Genomic DNA, 19044 nt, shown 5'->3' on the forward strand with positions numbered 1-19044 from the left:
CGTTACAGGCCTCTGTGACATCACGTTTCAGCAGGATAACGCAAGACCCAAGTTGTCCTTGTTACCTTGATGCAGAGGATAATCGACTGCTGGCGTGGCCGGCATGCTCTCCAGATGTCTCTCCCACGGAACACATGTTCTCGTGGGACACAGAGAGACTGGCATACAACCACTCGCCAGCCGGTATGAACGAAAAACTCTGTCACGGTGCTGAAGCACGGTGATGTGATGTACTGTATCACTCATCCAAGATATCATGGACTCGATGCCCAGCCGAGTTAAAGTCATTGCTGCCAGAGGTGGCGCCGGCCGCTGTGACCGAGCGGTCCTAGGTGCTTTAGTCCGGAACCACGCGGCTGCTGCTGTCGCAGGTTCGAATCCTGCCTCGGGCATGGATGTGTGTGATGTCCTTAGGTTAGTTAGGTTTCAGTAGTTCTAAGTCTAGGGGACTGATGACCTCAGACGTTAAGTCCCATAGTACTTAGAGCCATTTGAACCAGAGATGGCTGTTGGCAGCTCTGAGTACTGAATTTCGTACCCTATATACCCCAGAACACACACAGATTTACTCGTTTAATCTTTCTACTCTACCGAATGCTCAGAATAAGTAAAATTTCCTGGTGCTGCAGCTTAATGGCCAACGGTGTATATGCCTAACTCCTAAATTACCGATTGAAAAGGACACAGGGCAAAAATTAACTGTACATGACTTATCATCCGTCAAAATTTGTGGCTGAGGTAGTGAAGCACCGTATATAATAATAAAACACTACGAGGGAGTCTCAACAGGACTTTTTCAGAGAGATGTTTTGTGCGCATACAAAGACTAAACTTAGGACTTCAAAGAGAAAATGAAGCGACAGAAGAAAGTGAGATTAGGGTTTGACGTCCCATCGATGAGGACGTCATTAGAGACGGAGCTCGAGTTCATGTGGCGAAAGGGAAATCGGTTATGTCGTTATAAGAGGTACCATTCCCGTAATTGCCACAAGCTACTTAGGGGAACCAAGTAAAACCTAAATCTCAATGGATGGAGTGGGTTTTGAACCTCTGACCTCCCGAATAGGAGTTTAGTGTCTGATCACTTTACCACCTCGCTCGGTAAATTGAGTCGGAATCGGAGGGTTGTGAAACATCTCTGAGGACCCGTTGTATTTGCCGAATAAGATTAACGAAGTGCATAACAAGGCGACGGAAATAACTAGCACCATCGGGAACTAGCCTTCAGCCACGTGCTCTGTATAAACGACAACAAACTGACAAATACTGCCGGTCGGAGTGGCCGTGCGGTCTAGGCGCTTCAGTCTGGAACCGCGTGACCGCTCCGGTCGCAGGTTCGAATCAAAAAATGGTTCAAATGGCTCTGAGCACTATGGGACTCAACTGCTGAGGTCATTAGTCCCCTAGAACTTAGAACTAGTTAAACCTAACTAACCTAAGGACATCACAAACATCCATGCCCGAGGCAGGATTCGAACCTGCGACCGTAGCGGTCTTGCGGTTCCAGACTGCAGCGCCTTTAACCGCACGGCCACTTCGGCCGGCTAGGTTCGAATCCTGCCTCGGGCATGGATGTGTGTGACGTCCTTAGGTTAGTTAGGTTTAAGTAGTTCTAAGTTCTAGGGGACTGATGACTACAGATGTTAAGTCCCATAGTGCTCAGAGCCATTTGAACCATTTTGACAAATACTGTTCTGATACACGGTGGAAGTGTAGCACAGATAACGCTGGATAGAAGTATCTTTAAATGGAAGATGAAGAACGGCGATGTAATAGAAAGAAAAAAAACAACAAGCATGAGCAGAGGAAAGAAGAAATGCCAACACCGAGACAATAAAATTCGTCTGGCCAAGAATACGCAAAATCACTTTGAAACAGAAGTGAACGTGGTCCAAAAGGACTCAACGAAAAAACGCGCACAAAGAGCAACATTACTCGTGTTTACTGTTCATGTGAAAACCGCTTCATTAGATTTGACGTAATTGCATTCACTGTTGACATATCACGGCTTGCGACTAACATCTGTACACTTTCATCGTAGGAATTTGCCGCCTAAGATAATAACGGCTGGTGATAGTTTCTTATACTTTATCAACGTCATAGAGACGAAAGTTCTGACATTGGAATCGTTTCATTTTTCTGATGATCGTCTTTAACCTTTCCACTAATTAACCGAAACCGCGCTTGTGCAGTGATGCTCGACTCTGAGGTAACCGGTTCAAATTCCGCTCGTGGAAGCAATTTACCTTATAGCGTACAATTGCTCCGTCACCAGGCTTTGCTTAATGTTCTGTCTCAAATTCAGTACCTCTCGGAAGTGTCTTACTGGATGAGGACATGTGACGCCGTGAACAGCGATCCAGCGCTGTTAAACGAGATGTCACAGTGGTTTGTACATTGGACTCGCATGCACTATCTCGGCGGCTCAGACTATCGTCAGGTCATTCAGATTACGTTTTCTGCAGTCTCCCTAAACCACTTAAGGCGAATTCCGTAATGGTTCCTTTGGAAAGGGAACGGCCAATTTCCTTCCCGTAACGTAATACTGCGCTCATCCTCTAATGACCTTGTCGCCGACGAATCGTTAAACTGTAATATTCCTTCTTTCATTCGTCTGTTGCTGTTAGAAGGGACGTTGGACGCTGCGACCACCTTAGTGCTGTTCGAGTGGATAGTCTATTAGCTGGGACCTGGTTTCACTCTCTCCCTTCTCTATCGTCGTCTTCAACAACGCAAATAATACACCTAACCACAAGGCACACACATCAGAGTTAGCGACATTCATCATGTGCACTTGTAACACTCACAGGGGTGACAAAAATTGGCGCAGTCCCGAATCCTCCCGCGGTCAGAAAAATGGTACCGAATCCTCCCAGCCTCGCAAGGGTCTGAAAAATGATGGGACCGAATCCTCCCGTTTGAAGCAGGTAACAGTTCTAAACGTTATGAATACTCGAAGCAGGCAAAGGAAAGCATATGAAGTTGCACTAGAAGATGTAAACATTTTTCGCGTGTGTTGTATGTTTAAAAGTTTTATATTTTATCTTATTTAGATATTTATTTTTAGAAACTGGAATCATTTATAGTCTTGATTTCTTCATAATTAATTTATTAAAATAGCAAATCATGCTTTCGCAACACATATTCTATCTCAGTGTTCATTTTATGAATTATGGTTACATTTCCAGTAAATCTATACATATAACAAATTGATAAGTGTCCGATGTCTGAATATAAGAGATGGTTAAGAAAACTTAATTTGAATCGTCTATAGAAGCGCAATAGACGGCAAAAATATTTTTATAATTTCTTCTGCGCGCCTGTTCGTACTCGCATTATGCAAAAAGTAATGCACGAAGCAGAGTTATAACAGTTTTACCATAAGACCGTACGTAGCTAGGGGTTGAGCAGAGGGTCGGCACCCGCAGCCAGCACACCTCTGGTACACAGGCACTAAATTATTGTGGACTGAAAACGATATTGCGAATATCAGGCCAGACCTCACTTCCACCTTTCATTATGCTCTCTTCAAAGTCAGAAAACATGTTGATGGCGAAAAGTTCGAACCTATATCACTGCATTTATCAACAACGCTTTTAAATACATACTAATACGACGAAGTTTTCTTGTCGTTTAATAAAGAGACCAATGGAATGTAATGGCCACTAACTAATCCAAGTATTGTAAACAGCTGACAAAAAAACTTTGGACAGCACTTGAACGTACCATCAACATATATAGATTCACACTGCGTTAATGTTTTAAGGCTTGCAGAGTCACAAAATATGATCACTTTTTTTGGTGTTATTTTGTAATAAACGCTTTGTCCCGTCTGTGGTTTCCACATTCAGCGTGTTGATAACATCATGAACATCTGCAGCATTCGTGGGCAGTTTTGCGCCTACATTGTTGACATCTTAAGTAGTTACATGTTGCGTATCTTCTCCTTTTAACTTCTGGTAAATTAATTTTGACGGTCTCTCACAAATATCTTCTATGGCTTTTCTCTTTAGGTCACAAATGATTTCTTCCCTCTGAATTTTGTTATGACGCATTTCTTCATAATTGTGCTCTTCCTGACACTCCACGACATCCAGCTCCTCAACAGAAACAGTTTTAACAAAACTTCTGCAGCCATTAATGTTGCACGTCCATCGCGCTGCACCACCTTTCAGCAGTTTTTGAAAACCGAAAGCCGGCCGGAGTGGCTGTGCGGTTCTAGGCGCTACGGTCGCAGGTTCGAATCCTCGGGCATGGATGTGTGTGATGTCCTTAGGTTAGTTAGGTTTAATTAGTTCTAAGTTCTAGGCGACTGATGACCTCAGAAGTTAAGTCGCATAGTGCTCAGAGCCATTTGAACCATTTGAAAACCGTAGGTGTTACCTTTCAAAATGAACATTTTCGTTCCCCTCCTACCTACTGAAACTGTAAGCTCGTCTGAGGTCATGTTCACTCTACAACGATCTGCCGCGAACTGCGAAGAGGCCGCAGGCGCAGACAATGCTCTGTCGCATTGTGTCAGTTTGGGAGAATTCGGTCCTGTTACCTGCTTACCTACCTGATTTCGGGAGGATTCGGGGCTGCACCCACAAAAATATGGAAACACCACAAACACAACACGTTACCGTGCCTAATACGGTGAGGAAACCTGCTGACATTCAAATCAACTTCCAGTCGTCTCGGAATGGATAAATACATGTCCCGTATGGTTTTCATGGGAATATTACCATTCTCCCTGCAAAATAGATGTACCTTTAGGTAACGATGGTTGGTTGGTTGATTGGTTGGTTGGTTTGGTTGAGGGGACCAAACAGCTAGGTCATCGGTCCCATTGCATTAGCCGCGGAGGATTAGCCGAGCTGTCTAGGGCGCTGCAGTCATGGACTGTGCGGCTGGTCCCGGCGGAGGTTCGAGTCCTCCCTCGGGCATGGGTATGTGTGTTTGTCCTTAGGATAATTTAGGTTAAGTAGTGTGTAAGCTTAGGGACTGATGACCTTAGCAGTTAAGTCCCATAAGATTTCACACACATCTGAACATCTGAACATTGCATTAGGGAAGAATGGGGAAGGAAGTCGGCCTCGCCCTGTAACCATCCCGGAATTTGCCTGAAGCGATTTAGGGAAATCATGAAAACCTAAATCAGGATAGCCGGACGCAGATTTGAACCGTCGTCCTCCCGAATGGGAGTCCAGGGTGCTAACTACTGCGCCACATCACTCGGTGATGGTGGAGGTGGATAGCGACCACGCACCCTTCTCTCCAAAGTAAACCACAATGGCTCAACAATATTGAGATCTGCTTACTGCAGTGACCAGGGGAGATGTGAAAATTCATCCTCGTGCTCACAAAACCGGGCCCGGACGATGCGAGCTGTGTGAACTGGGGTGCTGTCATCTTCGAACATAGCATTACCGTTGGGGAACAAACATTGTAGCAGTGGATGGACCTTATCGGCCAAAATTATCACATCATCCTTGACAGTAATGCGATCTTGCAGAGTAATCGTTGGGCCCATGGAATACCACAATTTGGCTGTCCAATTCTTCAACGAACCCACGCCATGTTTCACTCTTGGGACGTAAACTTCGTCACAAGTTGGAAACGGCGTGAGACAAGACTCGTCCGAACAAAGGACTTCCTCCCATTGCTACGTAGTCCTCGTCTTATGGTTTCGACACCACCTTTTCCTACTGTGGGCATTTGCATCACTGATAAGTGGTGTTGGAAATCGAGCTCGCCCTGCAATTCGAATCTTATGAAGCTTCGTTGGCATTGTTTTGGTGCTGACAGCTTTAGTGAGTGCGATATTCAGATCTGCTGTGACTTATGCAGCTGTCGTCCTCTTACCTTTTTCGTCACAATCCTCTTCACTGAATGTCTGTCCTGACCACGCAACACACACTTTCGTCCGCGTTCTGACTTAGCGGATGATGTTTCCCCGCTTCCCCTGTATGTATTACATATCTTCGATATGGTGCCTCTTGATACACCAGACACTTCGGCTACCTTGGTTACGGAAGCATCCATCATTCGAGCACTAAAAATCTGATCACGTTCGAATTCGGTTAGCTCCGACACAATCCACTCACATCTCTAAAGAACACTATTGTGACCGCCACTGACACTATGTTCAAATGGCTCTGAGCACTATGGGACTTAACATCTATGGTCATCAGTCCCCTAGAACTTAGAACTACTTAAACCTAACTAACCTAAGGACATCACACAACACCCAGCCATCACGAGGCAGAGAAAATCCCTGACCCCGCCGGGAATCGAACCCGGGAACCCGGGCGTGGGAAGCGAGAACGCTACCGCACGACCACGAGATGCGGTGACTGACACTATGTATTGAGGACGTTGCACAGGTGCAGTTCGTCGTCAATTACAACAGCGCCAACTGCAGGCTTGGCTAACATCTGCATTTATGTTCAATCTTGCATTTCTTGCGGTGTTTTTATTTTTTTTTGGCCAACCTCTCCACATTTTAGTGGAGGAAAAGTTTCCAATCAGGCTGCTGACTGCATCCTCTGTGCCTTCCAGCCCATTCCCCAATACGACTGTACTTTACTAATTTTCAGCCATCTTCATTATCTCCCGCTTCGGTGTTAAATGCCTCTGCACGTCTTTCTCTGTTTAGCAAGAGTCATAGGAGGCAGATTTCAGACTATCTAACAGATCAAAACAAAAATTTCTGTTCCGACACTGACAATGTTGAGTGTTTATGGAAAAAGTTCAAGGCAATCGTAAAATGCGTTTTAGACAGGTACGTGCCGAGTAAAATTGTGAGGGACGGGAAAAGCCCACCGTGGTTCAACAACAAAGTTAGGAAACTACTGCGAAAGCAAAGAGGGCTTCACTGCAAGTTTAAACGCAGCCAAAACCTCTCAGACAAACAGAAGCTGAACGATGTCGAAGTTAGCGTAAGTAGGGCTATGCGTGAAGCGTTCAGTGGATTCGAAAGTAAAATTCTATGTACCGACTTGGCAGAAAATCCTAGGAAGTTCTGGTGTTACGTTAAATCAGTAAGTGGATCGAAACAGCATATCCAGACACTCCTGGATGATGATGGCATTGAAACAGAGGATGACACGCGTAATGCTGATTACTAAATACCTTTTTCCAAACCTGTTTCACAGAGGAAGACCGCTCTGCAGTTCCTTCTCTAAACCCTCGCACAAACGAAAAAGTGGCTGACATCGAAATAAGTGTCCAAGGAATAGAAAAGCAACTGAAATCACTCAACAGAGGAAAGTCCACTGGACCTGACGGGATACCAATTCGATTCTACACAGAGTACGCGAAAGAACTTGCCCCCCTTCTAACAGCCGTGTACCGCAAGTCTCTAGAGAAACGGAAGGTTCCAAATGATTGGAAAAGAGCACAGGTAGTCCCAGTGTCCAAGAAGGGTCGTCGAACTGATGCGCAAAATTATAGGCCTATGTCTCTGACATAGATCTGTTGTACAATTTTAGAACATGTTTTTTGCTCGCGTATTATGTCATGTAATGTTAAGAATAATTAATAAAAGACTTGAAAAAGTAATAGAGGAGAATCTCGGCGAGGAGCAGTTTGGCTTTAGACGGAATACGGGCACCAGAGATGCAATAGGGCTCCTACGAATCTTAGGAGAAAGGTTTATTGAAAAAGGAAGAGACCTATATATGTGCTTCATCGATTTAGAAAAGGCATTTGACAATGTGGTTTGGGACAAGCTGGCGACTATTATGAGGGAAAAGAGAGTGGACTGGAAAACCAGGAGACTTATAAACTCATTGTACCTTAATCAAAAAGTTCCAGTTAAAGTGAGAGGAGAAAGTACAAACTGGATCAGACTAGGGAAAGGAGTAAGACAAGGATGCTGTTTATCACCTACTCTTTTCAACCTGTACTTGGAAAATATGATTGACCAATGCTCATTAGATGACAAAGGAGTAGAAATTGGAGGAAGAAGAGTAGGGTGATTGAGATTTGCTGATGACATGGTCCTTCTAGCCACAGGGGAAAAAGAATTACAGGATTTGGTGGACACCATTGCAACTAACGGAAAAAAATATGGAATGAAAATTAACACAAATAAAACAAAAGTATTGGCAATAGGAGGAAATAAGGAACTAAAAATTGTGCTGAATGGAGAAAAACTAGAACAGGTGCAAAATTTTAAGTATCTTGGAAGCAGGATAGACACCGACTGGAAGTGCACCACAGAAATTAAAACAAGGATAGCAATGGCAAAAGAGGCGTTTTATAAGAAAAGGAGAATCTTCTGCAGCGGTATGGACAGAGAACTCAGAAAGAGACTCATAAAATGTCTTGTATGGAGTGTTCTTCTATATGGCGCTGAAACATGGACTATGAGGAAAAAAGACAGAGAAAGGCTGGAGGCTTTTGAGATCTGGACATGGCGGAAGATGGAAGGAATAAGTTGGATGGACAGAGTAAAAAATGAAGAGGTACTGAGAAGAGTGGGAGAGAAAAGGCAGTTACTAGATGTAATAAAGAGAAGAAAAAGAAATTGGATTGGGCATATATTAAGAAAGAATGACGGACTGATAAAAACAGTTTTAGAAGGTTATGTAGAAGGGAAAAGGAAGCGAGGAAGGAAGAGATTCCAGATACTGGATGACTTGATGGACGGTACAACATACAGCAGCCTTAAGAAGGAAGCAATGGATCGCAGAAAATGGAGAGGCAAAGGACCTGCTAATATAGCAGATAACTGATGATGATGATTATGTCATTTCTGGAAACCCAGAATCTACTCTGTAGGAATCAACATGGATTCCGGAAACGGCGATCGTGTGAGAACTAACTCGGTTTAATTGTTCATGAGACCCAGAAAATATTAGATACAGGCTCCCAGGTAGATGCCATTTTCCTTGACTTCCGGAAGGCGTTCGATACAGTTCCGCACTGTCGCCTGATAAACAAAGTAAGAGCCTACGGAATATCATGCCAGCTGTGTGGCTGGATTGAAGAGTTTTTAGCAAACAGAACACAGCATGTTGTTCTCAATGGAGAGACGTCTACAGACGTTAAAGTAACCTCTGGCGTGCCACAGGGGAGTGTTATGGGACCATTGCTTTTCACACTATATATAAATAACGTAGTAGATAGTGTCGGAAGTTCATGCGGCTTTTCGCGGATGATGCTGTAGTATACAGAGAAGTTGCAGCATTAGAAAATTGTAGCGAAATGCAGGAAGATCTGCAGCGGATAGGCAATTGGAGCAGGGAGTGGCAACTGACCCTTAACATAGACAAATGTAATGTATTGCGAAGACATAGAAAGAAGGATCCTTTATTGTATGATTATATGATCGCGGAACAAACATTGGTAACAGTTACTTCTGTAAAATATCTGGGAGAATGCGTGCGGAACGATTTGAAGTGGAATGATCATATAAAACTAATTGTTGGTAAGGTGTGTGTCAGGTTGAGATACATTGGAAGAGTCCTTAGAAAATGTAGTCCATCAACAAAGGAGGTGGCTTACAAAACACTCGTTCGACCTATACTTGAGTATTGCTCATCAGTGTGCGATCCGTACCAGGTCGGGTTGACAGAGGAGATAGAGAAGATCCAAAGAAGAGCGGCGCGTTTCGTCACAGGGTTATTTGGTAAGCGTGATACCGTTACGGAGATGTTTAGCAAACTCAAGTGGCAGACTCTGCAAGAGAGGCGCTCTGCATCGCGGTGTAGCTTGCTGTCCAGGTTTCGAGAGGGTGCGTTTCTGGATGAGGTATCGAATATATTGCTTCCCCCTACTTATACCTCCCGAGGAGATTACGAATGTAAAATTAGAGAGATTCGAGCGCGCACGGAGGCTTTCCGGCAGTCGTTTTTCCCGCGAACAGGAAAGGGAGGTAATGACAGTGGCACGTAAAGTGCCCTCCGCCACATACCGTTGGGTGGCTTGCGGAGTATAAATGTAGTGAAGTGATAAGCAGAGCGAATGAATACCAACTGCCTCTCTGCATTGCCTTTGTTGACTTTGAAAAGGCATTTGACTCCGTTAGCCATGTAGCTGTCCTCCAAGCTTTGAGTGAGCAAGGAGTGGGAGCAGCATACATTGAAGTGCTCAGGAAAATCTACGAGAATTCTTCACCTTATGTTAACATCGGCGAATCAACTCAAGAATTCCGCATCATGAGGGGTGTCAAGCAAGGCGATCCCATCTCCCCAAAACTGTTCTCTGCTGTATTGGAAATGGCTATGTCAAAGCTGAGCTGGGAAGGTAAGGGAATTAGAATTAATGGAAGAAGGCTTACCAACTTGAGATTTGCTGATGATATTGCCTTACTGCCCAAAGACTTCGCAGAGCTCCAAAACTTAGTTACACATCTTGCATCGGAATGTCAGCTGGTTGGCTTGAACATGAACCTTTCCAAAACAAAAGTAATATCCAACAAATGGGTCCCAGCTGGAGATGTGAAAGTCAAGGACAGTCTACTAGAAGCGGTCAGTGAATATGTCTACCTTGGCCAAATTATAAATATGAAGGGAGACATAAGGCCAGAAATCTATCGACGCACCAAGCTTGGCTGGCAAGCATGTGGGAAGAATTCAAAAGTATTCAGATCAAAAATGCCAGTAAATCTGAAGAAAGCAGTATTTGATCAATGCATTCTTCCTGTGATGGCGTATGGCTGCGAGACATGGACACTGAACTCATTAACAAAAGGGAAACTTAGGACAGCACAGAGAGCCATGGAGAGATCAATGCTGGGCTATACAAGAAAGGACAGGAAAAGGGCAGATGACATCCGGTCTGTGACGAAGGTTAATGACAGCGTAGAGAGAGTAGGTTCCTTGAAATGGCAGTGGGCTGGCCACGTTGCAAGAAGAAAAGACAACAGATGGACGAAGCTAGTACTGGAGTGGAGTCCGAGAGAGCACCGGAGGCCTAGAGGAAGACCACCAGACAGATGGGACAAAGACATCAAGAAGATCGCTGGTAACACCTGGCAGAGAACTGCCCAAGACCGTCCCACTTGGAGAAGACTTCTGAAAGCCTACCTGAATCCACGACTCGAAGAGGCCACATCATCTAATGATTGAATTGGCTGATGATGATGATGAGATATAGATTCGTGCGCTGTCTCCCCCCACTTACCCTCTCTCCCCGTGCCACCCAGACTTTGCCTCCTTCCTTTCTTCACCACCGTTCTTCCTAATCCTCCACCCTCCTACGCCCGCCCCCACATCCCACGTGCGATGACCAGATTATCGAATACGTGCATATTTATAAATGAATATTACCACTTGTACACAAAGCAACTAAATCAAAATATTTTTCTAGTTGAAGAAGCTACCTTCAGGTAATAGCAGGATTCATCAAATGATCTCACTTTCCAGATGGCCTAAAAAACTACATTTGAAAGAGTACTTGCCCGTCTGCCTTCGTCATTTTCTATTCTTCTTTCCCACAGATACGCGTACACTGGAAAACCGGTAGTTGTGACTGATGCGATGGAGAACTGGACTGCTCCAGAGGTGTTCGACTTCGAGTTCTTCAAGAGTATTTATGACGAGAGAAACGTACGAGGCTGCCAGTTCTTCCCGTACGAAACGGAATTCAAGCGCTTGGAGGAAGTGTTCGACATGAGCGAAGACAGAGCAAAGATGAGGGACGGCACCAAACCTTGGTATGTTGGCTGGTAAGTACTCTCCACGTCTTACCAAGATTACACGACTATCTAAATAGTGCATAACTGTAGTGTCCTGGTACTCGGTTATGTGTTAAATTTATACCGTTTCTTGGAGTTCCCTTCTACAAACTAGTTTCTTAGGGAGCATGTTCTTAAAGATGCGACTGATGTCGTGGGGGGTGGGGGGGGGGGGGGAGGGGGGCATGGGGAGCGCACAATAAATTGTATGTAAAAAGTATTTGCTATTTTCATTTCACCCGCCCTCATTCACCTGTCAGTCTCAACAGTTAAACAGAAGGAAGTTGTGTTACTTCTAGCTTAGGTCTGGTGGAGACACCCACAAGCGAAAAGCGTGAAATCTAAAAGAGAATGACAGATAAGTGACATGAAAACCTCGTTATCACATAGGCTTGAAAAGAAACATTAAATTATGCTAATGTTTAACTGAATTATTCTTTGGAAGCAATGATTGTTTCAAAATTGTCGGCCACTAAAGCCTCGAGCACCAACGGACCTCTAATATTACGTTTGTGTACTACAAGACAGCGTGAGAAAGGAAAATGAGCAGTTGTTCTGAACTCTGTTGGACCACATGAACTGTAGGAAAACCAAAACTTATTTGAGGTTCACACGGGACACATTTGACCTCGAAGACTCGGAACCGCACGAAAACATGCTTCGAATAACACTCGATCATAAACAAAAACAGTGGACTGTGTCATTTCCACGCAAAACGTTGCATTCCAGAACAAGCGAAATTTTAATAGAGAGAAACAAAGTAACAAGATATCAATAAGATAGAGAGGAAATTATACAGAATTCGATGACATTAGTGTATCATTACATTTTCAATCAACACTTTCAAACCCATCTGCTTAAAGTAATTATAATAGCGCAAAACAAACATATCCTACACACCCAATAGTGCTTATATTAGTCCTCATAGTGCAGATGCGGAATTTCGATGAAGTGGTTAAAACAAGGTGGAAGAGAACAATGTGCGCTCCTCACTAAAGACACGTTTTTCATTCGAAATCACTTTCGCATTCTGTCAGTCCAGTATCAAAAGCCACACTAATTATATTTTCAAATGATGATATGGGATGTCAGTGTTAAAACTGCCTTTCGCCAAGCATACTGCAACATAGGCGCTACTTTGATGCAGAAAACTGATCGTAAATCACAGAGTGAAGTTTGATGGTTAAATAACGGTCATGTATCTTCACTTGTGGTTTGGCACATTGTAGTCTTACAAAATCAGCAATTCTTCTAAATAGAGCTTATACTGACGAAAGAAGTAACCATCAAGGGGGGGCTGGCAGTATTTGATGGTGATCGGTGGCAATATATTTCTTTGGAAAACTTGCATCTAGAAGGGTAAGACCTGTATTACCTATCCGGGAATCATGCAGCAAAAGGCTCTTTCCACTTGTTACATGTTCGCCAAAGAAGTCGGAAAACTTTTCATATGTTCTGCAGTCATTTTTGTACTTTAGCTTCACTTCACATGAATGTTTTGTAGGCTGGTTCTTTCAAGTTTCTTTGCAATATTTGGGCCGAAAGTGCCTTGTGCCTCTTGGAAACAGATATAGAACTTGTTTGCTAATCTGGCTATCCTTAAAAAGCCACGTCAGTTGTGCACCTGTGGGTGAGCTATGTACAGACTGCAACACACTAGCTGTAGTTTTCTCTCCTATGCGAGGCAGTGTTGATGATGAAGACATTTCATACTAGAATCTACTCTGGTCACTGTTCCAAACATTTCCTTTCTCCATAACCAGATCTGTCATAAATATGTTCACTTCCTCTAAAAACTGCTGGGCTTTCTGACGTATATTATTGTCGTCTTCTATGTCCTTACGTATGACAAATGTAATATGCCTGGATGAAATGCCTTATTCAGCCTTAAGATTGTCGAGAAAAGAAATCGACGCTTTGAAATTGTCCAAGCCAAACATTTTGACGCTTCTAGTGCCCACATTTGCAGATGCCAATAGTGAACTGGAGCATACGATCTTACTCTATCAATTCGTGATATTACATGCTCTTTTACAGTTTGCATTTGCGACAGTCTATTTCCTTTGAAGCGAGTTCCTGTTCGTCTTTTGCTAGACACACAATTTAGAATTAATCAGCAATGTTATTCAAATCTAATGCACATATAGTACCTCATTAGCTTGCTATAGGAATTGAAGCCACGATTGTAATAGTATTCATAAATGTTCTCTAGTGCGATGTCATCAATATCTTTTAAATTCTAATACACTGGGCCTAGACTGTTTGGATGGAGATAGTTCGTACTCACGCTGACTGAACTGTTATTGTTGCTCTGGAGATAAACGTCGTGTACCGCTTCAATAGCCACCTTCAGGTTCAAGTTCTTTCTGTCCTTGAAAATCAGTATATCTGTCCAGCATAACATCATTTATTTCTCTGTCATCCACATTATATTTTTGAATTATGTATATTATACGAGGGTTGGAACTAAAATAGTGGCAAATATCTATTCACAACCGATACAAAAGAGTTATATGTTTGCACCTGTTACTGTCCTTCAAAGTAGTCACCAGCGATGTGTAGAACCCGTTGCCAGCGATGTGGAAGGCGTAGTATACCGTTAGCAGAGCCTGTTCTGTTGATGGTGCGAATGGAGCGGACTACTGCCTGCCGAATCTCCGGAACAGTTCTGAATCGAATGCCACGAAATGGTTCCCTCATCTTAAGTCCGGGGAGTATGGTGGATGGTACAGTACTTTCCAGTCCCATCGACCGAACAGAGCAGCCACAGCTTGCGCTGTATGCGCACGCGCATTGTCGTGCAAAATGATGGGTGGGTTGCTCAGAAAGTCTCGCCGCTTCTTTCGCAAAGCTGTTTGCAGGTGATGCTCCAAAAACGAACAGTAATACTGTGCATTGACGGTCTGCCGTGGAGGAACGTAATGCGTTAGGATAACACCATCACAGTCGTACACGAGAATCACCATAACTTTCACCATACTGGGGATCTGACGCACTTTCGACTTCGCGGCGACCCATAATGGTGCCATTCGTTGGATTGGCGTTTCAGTTTTGGCTCGTACGATGTGGCCCATCAAGTGTTATGATACGGCGTAAGAAAGCCCCTCCTTCGCGTTCATAGCGCTCCAAGTGCGTCTGAGCAGCGTCGTAACGAATCCATTTCTGCATTTCCGTCAAGTCAAGCGGAACCCATCGTGATGCAGTTTTTCGCATGCCCAGGCGTTCCTTCAGGATGCGATGCACAGTCGTATGCGCTAATCCGGTTTCGTGGGCGAGCTCACGAATCGTATAGCGTGGATCACTGTCCACTAACGCGGCAACAAAATGGTTCAAATGGCTCTGAGCACTATGGGACTTAACATCGGAGGTCATCAGTCCCCTAGAACTTAGAACTACTTAAACCTAACTAACCTATGGACATCACATACACTCCTGGAAATTGAAATAAGAACACCGTGAATTCATTGTCCCAGGAAGGGGAAACTTTATTGACACATTCCTGGGGTCAGATACATCACATGATCACACTGACAGAACCACAGGCACATAGACACAGGCAACAGAGCATGCACAATGTCGGCACTAGTACAGTGTATATCCACCTTTCGCAGCAATGCAGGCTGCTATTCTCCCATGGAGACGATCGTAGAGATGCTGGATGTAGTCCTGTGGAACGGCTTGCCATGCCATTTCCACCTGGCGGCTCAGTTGGACCAGCGTTCGTGCTGGACGTGCAGACCGCGTGAGACGACGCTTCATCCAGTCCCAAACATGCTCAATGGGGGACAGATCCGGAGATCTTGCTGGTCAGGGTAGTTGACTTACACCTTCTAGAGCACGTTGGGTGGCACGGGATACATGCGGACGTGCATTGTCCTGTTGGAACAGCAAGTTCCCTTGCCAGTCTAGGAATGGTAGAACGATGGGTTCGATGACGGTTTGGATGTACCGTACACTATTCAGTGTCCCCTCGACGATCACCAGTGGTGTACGGCCAGTGTAGGAGATCGCTCCCCACACCATGATGCCGGGTGTTGCCCCTGTGTGCCTCGGTCGTATGCAGTCCTGATTGTGGCGCTCACCTGCGCGGCGCCAAACACGCATACGACCATCATTGGCACCAAGGCAGAAGCGACTCTCATCGCTGAAGACGACACGTCTCCATTCGTCCCTCCATTCACGCCTGTCGCGACACCACTGGAGGCGGGCTGCACGATGTTGGGGCGTGAGCGGAAGACGGCCTAACGGTGTGCGGGACCGTAGCCCAGCTTCATGGAGACGGTTGCGAATGGTCCTCGCCGATACCCCAGGAGCAACAGTGTCCCTAATTTGCTGGGAAGTGGCGGTGCGGTCCCCTACGGCACTGCGTAGGATCCTACGATCTTGGCGTGCATCCGTGCATCGCTGCGGTCCGGTCCCAGGTCGACGGGCACGTGCACCTTCCGCCGACCACTGGCGACAACATCGATGTACTGTGGAGACCTCACGCCCCACGTGTTGAGCAATTCGGCGGTACGTCCACCCGGCCTCCCGCATGCCCACTATACGTCCTCGCTCAAAGTCCGTCAACTGCACATACAGTTCACGTCCACGCTGTTGCGGCATGCTACCAGTGTTAAAGACTGCGATGGAGCTCCGTATGCCACGGCAAACTGGCTGACACTGACGGCGGCGGTGCACAAATGCTGCGCAGCTAGCGCCATTCGACGGCCAACACCGCGGTTCCTGGTGTGTCCGCTGTGCCGTGCGTGTGATCATTGCTTGTACAGCCCTCTCGCAGTGTCCGGAGCAAGTATGGTGGGTCTGACACACCGGTGTCAATGTGTTCTTTTTTCCATTTCCAGGAGTGTACATCCATGCCCGAGGCAGGATTCGAACCTGCGACCATAGCAGTCACGTGGTTCCGGACTGAAGCGCCTAGAACCGCTCGGCCACCGGGGCCGGCTAACGCGGCAACAGAATGCACTACTTCTTCAGAGACGCTAGGACGACATGCCCGATGCATGTCTGCCACAGTTTTCCGACCTTCGTTGAAGGCATTTACCCAACGTGCCACTGTTCTGTACGGCAATGCCGATTCCCTGCATGCCTCTTGAAGACCTTGATGACACTGTCATGGTGTACGACCTCTGTCACATTCAATCTTGGTCCAACTCAGTTGGTCCTGTTTCGAAAACATAATGACACCATTACGTTACACCGCTCGCTCACAAGCGCGATTGTGCGCACGCTGGTGACGTGGGACGGGCGAGTCCCCTTGCTCGGAGGTAAGGTAGGTATGTCAGTATGTCAACAACGTGTACTATCAGCGACAATAGTAGATTCCATTGCATAGAGTTTCCACAGCAGTGTTGCCACTATTTAAATTCCAACCTACATATACCCGCAAACTCTCTATCCTCGACCCCGATTTCATTTCCACGATCAGCACGCAACTTTGTCCCTAGTATTTGGACCACATTCGTAGGATTAATTCTCTTCGTAGTATCGCTGTCCACAGTTTACACAGTAACCGGCATGCGAACACTCCAGAAGACACATTCGCACAGCAGCACTTGTCAGTGCAATCACATGGTCTGTCCGATAGCGCAGAGAAATGCAGAGTTGTACATGGAAATGACACTGACCTCTGATGTTTTCATCACTGAGTGTCACTCCAAGCAAGGTTTCACGCGGTTCCGAGAGTTCGAGTTCAAAAAGGTGTCCCTTGTCAGCCTGGTTGTGACTGATCACATCGCAGCGCAGATTTAACGCCACTATCTTACCCACATAGATTTTCATACTCACCCGGCCAAACTATTTAACTATGAAGAAAGTGGCCATCCGTCAATGTCAGCAGAAGCACTGTAATAACAAATATTTTTATCAACTTCCTATCGCTGATGCGAACTAAGGAGCAGTTTACCTTAATACGAGGGTTCGAACTTTAATAGTTGCAACTATTTATTTACATCCGGCCGGTGTAGCCGAGCGGTTCTAGGCGCATCAGACTGGAACCGCGTGACCCCTACGGTCGCAGGTTCGAATCCTGCCTCGGTCATGGATGAGTGTGATGTCCTTAGGTTTAAGTAGTTCTAAGTTCTAGGGGACTGACGACCTCAGATGTTAAGTCCCATAGTGCTCCGACCCAATTGAACTGAAAATTTATTTACAGCTCCTACAAAATAGATAGGTGTTTCAAAGTTTTACTGACCTTCAGAGTAGTCACCAGCATTGTGTATAACCCGTTGTGGAAGTTGTAGGATACTCTTAGCAGTGCCAGTTGTGTTGACAGTTCGATCGGCGCGGTCTATTACTCGACGAATTTGTAGCAGTTCTGAAGTGTTTCCCTCAGTTTAGAAATCGAGTTGAACTCACGAGATCTTAAGTCAGGGGAGTGCAGTAGGTGGTATAGCACTTAGCAGCCGTCGGTGAACAAATCAGTAACAGCTGGCAGTATACGTGCTTGAGTATTGTCCTACAAAATGATGGTCAGGTCCTGCAGAAAGTGTCATCACATCTGTCTCTAAGCTGGTCGTAGGTTGTGTTCCAAAAATGAACAGCATAGAGACAGAAGTGACGACACTTTTTGCAGGACATGACCATCATTTTGCAGGACAATGCTCAAGCACGTACAGTGCAAGCTGTTACTGATTTGTTTGACTGATGGGGCTGCTAAGAGCTGTACCACCTACTGCACTCCCCTGACTTAAGCCCTCGTAAGTTCACTCGATTTCTAAACTGAAGAAAATACTTCAAGGCATTCGCTTCAGAACTGCTACAAATTCGTCGGGCAATAGACCGCGCCGCTCGAACTGTCAACAGAACTGGCACTGCTAAGAGTATCGTACGACTTCCACATCGCTGACAACGGGTTATACACAATGCTGGTGACTACTTTCAAAGGCAGTAAAACTTTGAAACCTGTATCTATTTTGCACGAGCTGTAAATAAATAGTTGTCACTATTAAAGTTCCACTCCTCTTATTAAGCGATAGGTTGTGTAATTTACACTGTATGATACATTAAGTTTCTTCACATTATATTTCGTATGGACAGAAAAGTAATTACAAAGCAGCTATTTATGAAATAGTTTGTAATTGTTCTTCACATACTTGGCGTAATGTGTGAGAACTGGACTTCATAATGGATTTTAAAGGTATTTTTTGTCAAGATACAAATATAAAGCGTCTATATATAAATACCAAAATAAAGATAATCTGCACAAAAATTTAAGATTATGTGACAGTAGCCAGATAGGGGCATAACTGTAGTTACAGAACGTTGGCATGACACGAATTATCGCCCTGCGGAGTATACGACAAAGAGAACTCAACAGAATTTTGCGAACATATGGTGATTATACAACCACCGCGAATACAATACTTATAAATAAA

The 19044-nt window shown here is 45.0% G+C and overlaps 1 protein-coding gene across 1 annotated transcript in view; it reads left to right on the top strand.

Moving 5' to 3' along the window:
- LOC126470740 (uncharacterized) overlaps positions 1-19044 on the top strand; it is a 549460-nt gene that overhangs the window by 291566 nt on the left and 238850 nt on the right. Inside the window, exon 3 of the mRNA XM_050098745.1 lies at positions 11432-11659. Within this exon, the coding sequence (XP_049954702.1) occupies positions 11432-11659 (228 nt within the window). The remainder of the gene's footprint in view (positions 1-11431; positions 11660-19044) is intronic.

The sequence above is a fragment of the Schistocerca serialis genome, chromosome 3 (assembly GCF_023864345.2).
Source record: "Schistocerca serialis cubense isolate TAMUIC-IGC-003099 chromosome 3, iqSchSeri2.2, whole genome shotgun sequence".
Classification (NCBI taxonomy): Eukaryota; Metazoa; Arthropoda; class Insecta; order Orthoptera; family Acrididae; genus Schistocerca; species Schistocerca serialis.